This window comes from Dermacentor andersoni, chromosome 6 (assembly GCF_023375885.2).
Source record: "Dermacentor andersoni chromosome 6, qqDerAnde1_hic_scaffold, whole genome shotgun sequence".
Lineage (NCBI taxonomy): Eukaryota > Metazoa > Arthropoda > Arachnida > Ixodida > Ixodidae > Dermacentor > Dermacentor andersoni.
The window spans coordinates 12,833,454-12,845,939 of NC_092819.1; the positions used below are offsets into that span (position 1 = coordinate 12,833,454).

The following is a 12,486-nucleotide window of genomic DNA, read 5'->3' on the forward strand; positions in this document are numbered from 1 at the left end:
TTGGCCTTGCACACAGCGATGTTCCCAGTATGACCCACGTTCAGTTCGGCGTAAAGTTTGCGAACCGACTGCGCGCAGTCGCTCGTCAGATTACGTGCCGCGCGATTGGCCGCTGGCGTCAACTTCGTCTTCATGTAGCTCTGGCACGTTTTTGTGTGAAAAGCCCGACGGCCGATGCCTATCAACGAGACAAACGTCATTGAACACGGTCTGTCAGTTCCCCGTTGCCTGCATGGCACGCGTAGCCAAAACGTTCACAACAAAGGGTTTCATTCGTTCAGCACTGTGAACGCGCAGCGAGCTCCACACCGACGCAATCTCTCCACAGTTTGCGCACATAAAACGCAGCTTCACAGCGAGTCCGTATTCCCGCTCGTCTCGGACGACTTCTAAGGCACCACTGCAGATGTTGCAGTTCGCAAATGTTAATGAAGTTTTCACGGCACTCAAATCTACAATCGTAAACGTAGTCCAATCAGGCGGGCGAAGTGCATCGTCGGTACCGTCGCCCACAAACTCGCGTTTCCTCTCCGTCGCTGGAGCGGAAGACAACTCCGATAGCTTTGCTTTGGCTTTCGCTTCCTCCTCCTCCCGCTTGGAGGGTTGCCGGTAGATCGTATCTTGCCGTACGCGAGCGCTGGTCGAAGGGTCCACGGCAGGTGGACTTGTCACAGTATCCGCAGCAGCCGATGCGGTCGTTAGGCCTGCCATTGCTGCATCGACGATTTCGGCATCGGTCGCTGAGGTTGTGGCGTCCTGAGCGTTTTGCAGTGTTGAGCAGCGTTTTTTGAAGTTTTCGATGAGCGTCTGTCGCACTTTTTGCACACCAAACTTGTGCCGCGTTCGAAATTTGCGCTCCGTTTCAGACATCGCGTTGACACTGGAGCAAGATGGCGCACCTCAGTGCGCGGCTCCAAGCGCGGAGCAGACGATGGCCATGCAGTTCCGCCAATCGGGAGACAAGCTCAAGTCACGTGCATTGAGGGACGAATAGGAGGGCGTTCTAGTACCTTTTTTTGCCGCGCATTTTCTAAGTGGCCAATGGCTGAATGGGGCCCGTTCTGGCGGGCATTTGAAGGGAAAAGTCGCCTCTTTCAAATGAGACCAAGATGTCTGCGCTAGCACACGTGGAAGAGCTAGCACACCTGGAAGGCGCGCGTTTCGGAAAATATGCCGTTTCAGCGCAAGTTCCGCCTGAAATTCAGCTAGTACATGTCGTATAAGGCGTCACTGCGGCTAAAATACTGATGTTATCGGTATGAAATTAACAATATAGATGCAATAATAGCTGTACAGTCAAACCTCGATATATCGAACACGGATATATCGAATTATTGCGTATATCGAACACTTTCTATATCCCATGGAAAATCGCATGCATTTTTAATTTTTTATTTCGAACGGGGCCGGATGTAAAATGGATATATCAAACTCCGCCGCCCCAGACCAAGTGCGCTCTGTTGACAGGAGGCGAGCTTTCCCGCAACACGATAGCGGCGGCGCGATGGGCGTTCTGGACTTTCCGGACTAGGGTGCCTCGATGTCCTCCTTGCCCGGAGCGGCGGGCGAGGCGGACATCGAGGCACCATATTCCGGACGGCTGCGTACGACAGCTGCCCACATCGGTTGCGCCGAGGGCGCCATTTGGACGTAGCGGCGTACACACGCGGCGGCTTGGAGCCAGCACAGCCGCCTCGATCACGCGCGCACGGCGGGGCAAGCCGCCTCGATCACGCGCGCACGGCGGGGCAAGCCGCCTCGATCACGCGCGCACGGCGGGGCAAGCCGCCTCGATCACGCGCGCACGGCGGGGCAAGCCGCCTCGATCACGCGCGCACGGCGGGGGCAAGCCCCGCCGTGCGCGCGTGATCGAGGCGGCCGTGGAGCCAGTTGGAGCGCTTTGTCGGTGCTGAGCCACACAGCATGTGCATTGAGGACTTCGTTGGCGGTGACAATAGCACCGGAACAGTGGCGGAGTTTGCTCGAGCCGCCCATCGCCGCAAGCCGCACCGCACGCGTACGGTCGCGCGAAATATTGCACGTATCAAACACTTGTGCACAAATTTCGGTTTACGATGTGTAAGGTATACACTGTGCACACAGTGTAAACGGTAATTTGTGCACAAGTGCTGGATACGGCTTGCGGCGATAGGCGGCTCGAGCGTAAATCGGCCCTAACAGACGTGAGATCGCGGCAGAAGTGACTGCTGAGCGGCCAAACGAAGACGCTGCCGAGGCTGATCCAGCAAGAGCTGATGTTGCCCCGCTCCCGACTGCAACTGAGGCTGTAGCTGCTTTGGCCGTTGTACGCCGCTACTGCGGCGCAATAGAAGGCACTGGACTGTCTCTTCTGGACCGTTTGGACTATGTTGAGCACGCCGTGGTCAAGCACGCGGTTGCCAATATGAAGTAGGCTACGCTAAAGCCCCTACATCCACGCGTCACCGCCGACCAGGTTAAGTACCGCCAACCTGCCCTCCTCCTCCACGCTCCTCTCCCACTCGCCCCCTCAGCTTCCGGCGTCAAGCGGAACTTACGTAGCTTCAGCTTCCTGTTCCGAGTGGAAGTGACCCTATGTTTTTTTAGCGTTGTTTACTTTCGCGTCTACGGAGAGGCTTTAATTGCACCAGCTGCGGTTGAAACTGTTAATGCGATTCCATCCAAGAACCACCGCCTACTGTAATCGGCGATCTGGTCGTGTTCGCTGCTTCGCGTCAACCTGCGACAAGTTGTGCCACGAGAGACAACGTACAGTGGAATGTAGTGCCTGGGTGCTTGGAGACCGCTCCCGTTTTTCGTGCATCTGGAAAACAGCGACCTCAAACTACTACTTCAGCGGAATACAACAGCTTGTCCCCTTTGAATTATTCTTGTTTTGAAGCATACATCCCCTCCAGCCAGCACGTATGGAGGGACTTTAGTGAAGGAGTTCGCTACGCCAATTTGTACGGCAGACGCATAGAGTTTATGCTGTTGATTCTGAGGTTGAACTTGTCTCGTACGGCAGATCGAAGGTAACGAACGTCCCAAGTGCGTGCACTGCGTGAAGAACTGCAATGACGTGAAGCTATGAAATATAACAAGTTCAAATTTGCGTGGAGGGCATTCAGTGACATGGTGAAAACAAGTGTGCTTTTCTTGTGCGATATGAGTGGAGGTGTGCAGTGAATTGGTGCGTGCGCGCGTGTTGTAACGCGTGCAAAGGTGTACGGCGAATTGTGTTAGTGTTGTGACGCGAGCAGATGTGTACGGCGAATTGTGTTCGTGTGTTGTGCCCCAGTCCATGGCTCTCCGCACTTTGTCAGAGAAAGGGGACGACAGGCAAAGCGTGCAGGCGCAGCGTACGCAATAGATGCACACGAATGACGCTTGGTGGAATGGCTAGAGCGAGCTACTCAAATTAGCACCGGTTGCTAAGCACGGGCGTCTCACCATCGTCTGCAATCACAGTGGAAATTCTCGCAGCGCAACTCCAGGAAGCGTAAACGCCGGAACCGGAAATCTTAAAACCGGACATGCCGGAACCGGAAATGCCGGAAGCGGAAATGCCGGAACCGGATTTGGTGTGAGGGGAAAAGGCGGTTGTCGCTACTTAAGAAAGCGGCGGTGGCGCGTGGATGGAGGGGCTTTAGGCTACGCTGCTTCAGTACTTTCAGCGAACAAAATAAATACTTTGTTTGAAGCTTCATGTGAGTATCTATTGCGCCACGATTGGTTCATTGATTGATTTGTGCTAGTTTTTGACGCGTTTTCTACGTGATTTTATATATCGAATTCTGGCTATATCGAACTATTTTGCAATCACCGCGCTGTTCGATATATCGAGGTTCGACTGTACATTCTAAAAATGCAATTCACGATTTTTGGTCGCCACAACCCGTGTCCCCCCTTAAAGATAGGATGCATCCAGATTATGCCCCTGGTGAATTTTCTGAGATTTTATTGGTATATTCCCAATAAAGGTGTTACAGAATGTTTTTCCTTGATTTCTCGAAGCAACAATTCTGACAGACTTCCAATTTTGCAGGCAAAATAGCTTCTGTCCTATTTCAGCTATCAGTATAATTTTTCTTGCCAGAAAGAGAAATGTATGCAGTAAACAATATGCACCTCTTCAAAGCAGTACTCTTTTCAAAAGGTTTTTGAAATGGGTCACATGCTTGACATGTCAAGATCGCATTTTTTTCTCACAACTTTAATGAGCTCTAACTCTTGCTTAGATTAGCCTAGAACATTTATTAATTCTGCTGAACTTTGTTTTGGGGGGTTGCAGCATGGCACAGAATCTGCTCAACAACCCTGAGCTGCTGAAGCAGCTACAGCAGATGCAGCAGACATTGCAGCAGCAGTCATCCGAGGCGTTGCGGGCACAGGAGGCCGATTCATCAGCACCAACGGCTTCGGCTTCAGCCCCGGCTGCTGGTGGTGCTGCTGCTCCTGTGCACTCCCTGTCTTCTGGTCCCTTTACTAACCCCGATGGGACCAGCAGCCAGCGGCTGTCACCTGACTTGCCGCCACTGCCCCAAACACCCCAGCCACAGACGCCCAATGACAGCCACGCTGCTTTGCAGCAGACCACCCAGCTGGCCAATGCACCCGCCCTTGTCACGCCTGGTTATGCGGGTACACCAGCGGCTCCTGTGCTTCCTCAGGTTTTCCAGGACTCTGTGAGTGAACCAAGCTTCGCTTTCTGTGTGGTGGTAGGGTTCTTGGACCTCTCAGTATTGTCAAGCATTGGGCTGCACCGTGTTTGTGTAGCTAGACATGTCTTGAAGCTCAGCCATTAGGGGGGACGCGGGGATCAGATCGCGAAAATCGCAAAAAAGATCGATTTTTTGCAACGACGCGTTTCGGTATCTGCAATGCCTAATCTACATTGTATCAAAATGGTTTGACTGAAAACGCGCTAGAAGTGCCCGAAAAAAATTAATTTATCAGTGCGTAGGGCGAGAAAACAGCTTTAAATCGCGTAAAATCACTGCAGTTCGTGGAGCCCTAACTCGTCTTTCCCGCCACCGAACGCCGCCATCTTGGTATCGTTCGAAAGCTCGAAGTTTCGCCATTCCGTTTCTGAATTCTTCGGTCGTCGCCATCTTGTAACAAACGCACAAACACAAAAGAAGCGCGGGTCTGCTAGAGGCGGTCACACGGGCCCTGCGATGAAAGCGGGCCTCCGATTGGTTGCCGTACTGAAAGGTGTCTCGCCATTGGTTGCTGCTGCAGCAGCGGGCAAGCTGGCAACCACAGCGGACCGCAGTTGTCTGCTTTGAAAACCACGCCGGCGTCGTTCTTCGTTTGACACTCGCAGAATTCGAATTTATGAAAGCTCCCAGGTCAGTGATGGATCGTCGCTCATTCGAAAAGAACTTTTAAATGAAGCATGCCTTCGGAAAACAGAAGCGCAAGCCTCCTACGGCGAGAAAAAGGCGGCGGCCAGCGGGGGAAGCGGAGAACCCGACTGAACACGCGAATAACGTGCCGCGTTATCTTGCACCGTGCGATTCCAGCAGCGATACCGACAATCGCCCTGTGACATCGACACTGATAACCAAGCCACCGGAAGACGTGCCAACGGAGGCTCTCGCACCTGTGCGTACGGCCTCGCGAGTCGGCAACCGAGATCGCGTTGTTGGAGGCGACGCGGGTCGAAGGTCTCCATCGCCGGCAGAGACGGTGTGCGTTTCCGATGCATCGTGCGACAGGGACACGCAGCCTGCGAGTAAGCTTCAACCGTCGACGAGCTACATACTGTATGGTGACTCAAGGCTCACCAGACGAATCGTCGCACGATTCAGACGCGCCTCGAGCCGCGTTTTGTGTCAGCGGTGACTGCAGAAGCGCAGGCATGCAGTGTTCGCGACTCCCTTCGCGCAGTGTCCGCGACTGAGCGGAAGCAGCAATGCCAAGAACAAATTTCGGCCCCTTGTGACTGCGAGTTCATTATTATGCCTGTTTCCGCGATGAAGTCTTTGATCGCTAAAGCTCTGTGCCCAAGATGCCAACAGCGTTCTGTGGGTGTGCAGTGCGATACCAGGCTCGGTCTGGCAGTGAAAATGGTGGTCATGCACTACTCCAGACGGCGCAAGAAAAAGGATAAAGAACGCCTGAAGAAGGCATCCAAACCCCACCAAACAATGAGGCAAAGGTGTAAGAAGATGCCTGACAGCAATGATTCAAAATATTACAGCCCTGGTGCTTTTTAATAAATTTGCAGTGCTTTTAAAACTTTGCAGCCAGTTTTCTCAATTGCATTTTTTTGTCAATCACCTCGCTCGTGGAAAGCGTAGCACAACAATGGCTGGACCGATTTTGGCCCAGTTTGTTTTGCTGTGATCCACAAGCTGTGCTGCACTTAAAGACAGTCCTGAAATGTTTCTTTATCTTTCCATTATTTAATTATTTCACAATTACTACATGGCTCCATGCAGTGAAGCACAGTCATGTGCATGTTATGTTGAGCAAAAAATTATTAGCGCACTAAAAAAAAATCGAACACTGTCTTGATGTAGATTAGACATCTGGGCAAACATGCAAAGTATTCCCAGCTCCCTATCATGTTTCGTTACTGTGCCAGGCTTTCCACAAGCAAGGAACTCATAAATTCTTATAAAACAAAAAGTAATTAAGATATCCTAATGAAATGTTAGATTTGTCTCTTTATTGCAATGTGCAGTGTGTGTGCCAAATTTCAGCCCTTTCTGTCAAGAAACAAAAAAGTTAATTCTGATCCCCTCCTCCCCCCTTAACACCACCTCAGTACTACGAACTCATATCTCGAAATGCGAGGATTCTTAGATTTCAGTGTATCCGTCATGGCAGTCGGAGCTCTAAGCTAGCAGACGACGCAGCGCGAAGAGCGGGCGCTTTGCAACTTGCTTCCCGCAAGAACCTGAGATGGCGCGGGAGGAGAAAGATGCGGGCGGGGACCTTTTTTTTATTATTCCTTCGCCGTTGCGGAGGCAACGACACACCAAGTTTTGTGAGTGGAGAGGCGGGAGCATGGGCTCATAAAACCTGAGACGGTGCGGCAGAAGGAAAAAAAAAAAGTTGTAATTAACGCTGAAGTGGGCCTTTTCTTTTTTTCCTGTTGCGGAGCCAACGCCGCATCACGTTTTTCTTGCTTGTTTTCTCAGTTGTTCGCGCGCTGTCACCTGTATCAGGTCTGTCCGTCTTGTTTTTCTTCCGTTGTGTTAGAAGTGCGTGCCGGCGTTCGCATTGCCATGAGCTCAACAACTCTAACCACGGCGAAGAAGCGAAAGCAGTTTTCTTTGAGCGAGAAAGTAAACATTCTTCGCGAGATAGAAGACGGGAAGAAACAATCCGTCGTGGCTAAAGAATGCGGAGTGGCGCGGTCGACGATCGCCACGATTCTCAAAGACAAAGAGAAAATCTTTAAGCACCAGCAAGAATCTCAGCTTGCCCCATCAAGGAAGCGACTGCGGCTCGGCGATTTCCAGAATATTGACGCAGCAGTGCTGACTTGGTTTAAAGACGTGAGAGCACAGAATGTGCCCGTGTCAGGCCCAATGCTGCAGGAGAAGGCGCGGCAGTTAGCTGCAATTCTTGAGGTCACTGGCTTCGAAGCGTCTTCTGGCTGGCTCCACCGTTTTCGCCAACGAAACGGCGTAACCTGGCAGTTTGTGTCTGGCGAGGAGAAGGCAGCAGATGAAGCAGCAGCAGCCACGTGGAGGGAGGAAAGCTTCCACGAAATGGTCAAGTCTTACGCAGCAGCTGATGTTTTTAATGCAGACGAGACGGCCTGCTTTTATCAGCTGCTCCCGGACAAGACAATGCATTTTAAAGGAGAACAATGCAGAGGCGGCAAAAAGTCGAAGCTTCGCGTTATCGTGCTGTATTGCTGCAATGCAGATGGCACTGAAAAGTTGAAGCTTCTGGTGATCGGGAGGCTTTCGAAGCCCCGCTGCATGAAAAATGTAGTGTCGCTGCCGTGCCAGTATAGGGCGAATCAGCGTGCCTGGATGACCCGCGAGCTCTTTTCCGAGTGGCTGCTGGCTGTAAACGAGAAGATGAGGAAGGAGGGGCGGCACATTTTGATGATTGTGGACAATAGCTCGGCGCATATTGTCAACATACGGCTCACGAATGTGCGGCTCGAGTATCTGCCGCCGAACTGCACATCAGTACTTCAGCCACTGGACCAAGGAATAATAAGGAGCGTGAAGTCGCACTTCCGGAAGTGCCTTGTTCAGCGGCTGCCCATCAACCTGCGCCTGCAGCACTCGACAGCCATCAACGTCCGACAGGCTGCGGAAATGCTGACAGGCGCATGGTGGAGCGTCACGTCCACCACCATCCAAAACTGCTGGAAGAAGGCCGGCCTGACTATCACAGATGGCCAACCACAAACCGATGAACCGGCAGCGGAGGACAGTTCGAGCGAGCTTTGGAGCGAGGTGGCCCAGCAGCTTGCCGTCGATCCTTCAGTCACATTTGATGACTATGTCCAGTGTGACGACGCGACGTGGACCTCAGCGGAGCTTACCACTGATGACATACTGCATACTGCAGAGTGTCCAGGGCACGGTGACTCAAGATGAGGAATGCAGCGACGACATGGACAATGACGTTGCGGCAGCACCCGAAGACCGCGACGAGTCTGTGTCTGCCACAGATGCGTTGGACTACTTGCGAAAACTCCGCATATTTATAGCCAAAAGCGGCACAGCGACCGAAGGCGTGCATAAGAATGCAGACGGTCGGGAATCGTTCGTGCTGCAGAGTCTGTGCTGCGCCCGTCAGAAGACGATCACGGACTATTTCAAATAAATGTGCCTTGTCTGACGATCACGTGTGCATTGTGTGAGAAACGAGTTCAAGGAGGTACCGTTTCAAAGGTAGGACGTTTACGTTACTGAAATGCTATTGTTATGGCTAATTTTTGGGCTTTCACTATAGCGATCTTTCAGAATAACGAACATTTTCCCGCGGTCCCCTGAAGTTCGTTATACCGAGATTTCACTGTAGATGTGACCTGTGCTGAATGCACCATTGTGTGAGTGTGCAAGCGATATACGTTTTTTTCTTTAATTTAAATTCTGGGATTTTACGTTCCAAAACCATGATATGATTCTGGATTAATTTTGACCACTTGGGAAGCACTACAACACAAGCACATGAACTTTTTTGCATTTCGGCTACATTGAAATGTGGCGACCACCACTGGGATTTGACCCAGATTTTTTGTTGTAGCCATAAACTTTGTGGAAAGGACATATTTTGTAGCGGCCATGAACTCTGTGCAACTTTATTTGCATAGGGATGCCATTTGTGTGCCTTCTGTTCAACAAGGAACTAAAAATAGAAATGTGAAGCTCGTGGTGATAGCTTTCTGGCATTGCTTTCAATGACTATGCATGATGTTGCAACCAATATCTATGTGTTATTTTTGCACAATGGCCATATATATGTCATGAACTTGTCGCTGAAAGTCAGGGCTACAAAGTGATGCAATTCATATTGCCATATTGTTCGGCCATTCAAAGTTACAGTGAACTGAAAGTTCAAATTCGTTTTTCTCAGCTTCATTTTTTTGGACACCACATACTGCCTTACGGGGGATCTTCATATGTTCTTTCTAAGTACCAGCAAAATGTTTGGTATCAATCTGTTTGGGTCGAATGGATCTAGCCGGTGATGCTATTTATTTATTTTCTGAATTTTTTGTGAAGCAACTGAATTGAACTGAAGGCGAGTTGACATTCTTGTGATGCCTGCGGCAAAAAGGACGTTCCAAGTCCGCTGCCAGGGTCTGTGACTGGTGGCGATGGCTAACACTCCCAGGGTTCTACTAGGGCACATAAATATCCAAGAAAGTGGATGGGGAAACGGCGCCGTTGTAGCTCAATTGGTAGAGCATCGCTTGCAAAATGCGAAGGCTGTGGGTTCGTTTCCCACCTGCGGAAAGTTGTTTTTTCATCCACTTTAATTTCCATTAATTTATCATTTCCTTATTTCATTTATTAAGCACAAGTAATTTCCCCTATGTTGTCCTTGGTGTCAGTGTTTGTTGTCCCCCCTTAAGCGGGTTTTCTAATTAACCGAACACACAAAAAAAAAAATGCGAGCCAGGCAAAAAAATTTGCAGGAATGTGCTACCTTTATTCGGCGATCTTTGGATTACTTAAGGTAATCAGAGATGCTGGTTTGCCGCGTCCTGTAGTTCGAGGCTCCAAGGGTCATGTTTTATACTTGGCCAACTATGTGCAGCATTTGAGAATTTCCACCGTGGCACTCAACAAAACTGCGGATAACGTTCAGCGATCCGATAACTCCCCTGAGAGCGGGTGCTCGGAAGGGCTCGTTAGCTGGTCTTCATCATCGCTGTCATCGCACATGGTCGCATCAGCGGTAGCTTCACTCTCCAAGTCTGAGTAGCACGCTTGTTGATAATTTTCAAAGTTCAGATACTCGGCGAAGCCGACTACACCTGATTCGCTATCCTATGCGCAGAGTGCATTGATGCGGTTGTAATACACGGCTCCTTCATCAAGTGCACATGAATAGTCAGCATCAGCATCGACGGTGCTTTCCTTCGAGAAGCCAGCGTGTTCAAAACACCGCATGATCAAAGTGGGTTCCACTTACATCCATGCATGCATACACAATAAAGCATATGGCCCCGAGGATGTCGATGGAGTACTCCTTGCCGTTGTAGCAAAGGAGGATGTGCTTGAGCAGGTGGTGGCGGTAAATCTTCCTCGTGTGGGGAATGATGCCTTGGTCCATTGGCTGCGAGATCGACATGGTGTTCGGAGGAAGAAATACCATCCTGATAGCTTTCAGGTGTGGGATGTCACCATGCATTAGGCAATTACAGTAAAACCTCGTTAAACCGTACCCGCTTAAACAGTAGTTTCGGTTTAAAAGTAGTAAAGTCAATTCCCCGACTCAGCGGCTATTGAACATAATGTATTTTCATAAACCGTACCAGCTTATTGCGTACGCATCGGTTAAAATGTAGCGTTTCCACTTTTCGTCACGCAAACACGGCGGTGCGTCGTCTCCATCGGGTGGCCCAGCAGAACAACGAGCCTCAGAGATCGGTACAACGGCCTCCAAGCGCCCTGTGCGTTTGCACGTGAAGCCGCATCAACATCAACATCATTTCGACGCTGTGCCAGAGAGCGTTGTGGCGTCGTGCAAGCGAGGACTCTCGTCATGCCGAAGCTCGGAAATAAAAAGGCGCCGGGTGCTCAGCATAGAAGAAAAATTAGACATCGTCCGTGCTATTGAATGTGACACGAAGAAGTCGGCGCTGGCCCGCGACATGGATCTGCTTTTGACTACAGTGTGTGGCATTTGGAATGCGAAGTTGCTCGGCAGCGCTGCTGCGACCGCGAAGAGATGTCGGCTACGAGGTTCGACTTTTCGCCATCGTTGCCTCTGTTGTTGCCGAAGTGTCGACTAGCGACAGTGATGAGGACGACACGGAAAGCGACAGCACGGGCGAGTCAGGCCCGTCAGTGGCATAAGCTGCGCGCTACGTTAGCCTCATGAATGCAATCGTCGCAACGAGAACAGGGGCGCGATAACGTAACGATTCCAAACCAAAAGTTTTCCGAACTCCGGCACCCGGCAATGAAAAAGGCGCCCTGGGACTTATGCAGCACTGCATATGCAGTGCTGCATATGCAGTGCAGTGCGAGAGTTTGCCGAGAGGAGGGGGCTGGCTGAGAAGCTGGCACACAGCTTCAGTAAGTTTGAGGCCGCTGTCATCGTGCTAGGCCGCCACGGCATCAAACGAAAATAACACTTATGTCGCGCGAAGTGAATAAATACTGCATGTTTTTTCCCCTTTCATCGCACTCTCTTAGAGTTCCGTTTTCTACAGGTAAGTGGGCGATCTCATGCTATGTCGGTTAAACAGTACTACCGTTTAGTATGTACTTTTTTCGAGCTCCGGCCGACTACGGTTTAACGAGGTTTCACTGTATCAGCAACGAAGAGTACATTCCTGCATTCCTGGCCACAAACTTGCGGTCAAGCTGCCGAACGTAATCTTCAAATATTGTGCCTGTGACCCAGGCTTTCTTGTTGTGCCGCTAGATAAGCTCATCCCTTGGAGACAGCTGTGCATTTTTAAAGCAGCTAGACATCCCACCCTTTTCAACTACGAGTAGCAGCAGCTTGTGTTTACCGCACATGTTCGTGCCAAACAGAATGGGAATTCTTTCCTTGCCCTGCTTTCGACCCTTCACCGCGGTATCCTTCGCTGGGAACGTTTTTGTGGGCAGCATCTTGTAAAAAAGGGCTGCCTCATCAAGATTGTGCAGTCGCCGACTGATTTTTCAGACTACAAAAATTCGGACATGCTTGATTGTTCGGTCTGCTTCGCGGCACCGCCATTCTCCCCATAGACCATAATGTATAACAACTGCCGAAAGTTTCTAGATCTTGCAACCTCTCGTCTGATTTTTCGGACACTCCTTGAGCCAACTCGATCCAGAGCACCGTGCACCGACTCTG

General features: G+C 50.7%; 1 protein-coding gene across 4 annotated transcripts in view; it reads left to right on the top strand.

Annotated features, from left to right (window-relative positions):
• Isha (Insulator su(Hw) mRNA adaptor) overlaps positions 1 to 12,486 on the top strand; it is a 148,746-nt gene that overhangs the window by 25,077 nt on the left and 111,183 nt on the right. For all 4 annotated transcript variants that reach the window (XM_055065856.2, XM_055065858.2, XM_050169864.3 and 1 more), the window contains one exon: positions 4,274 to 4,667. In XM_055065856.2, the coding sequence (XP_054921831.1) occupies positions 4,274 to 4,667 (394 nt within the window). The remainder of the gene's footprint in view (positions 1 to 4,273; positions 4,668 to 12,486) is intronic.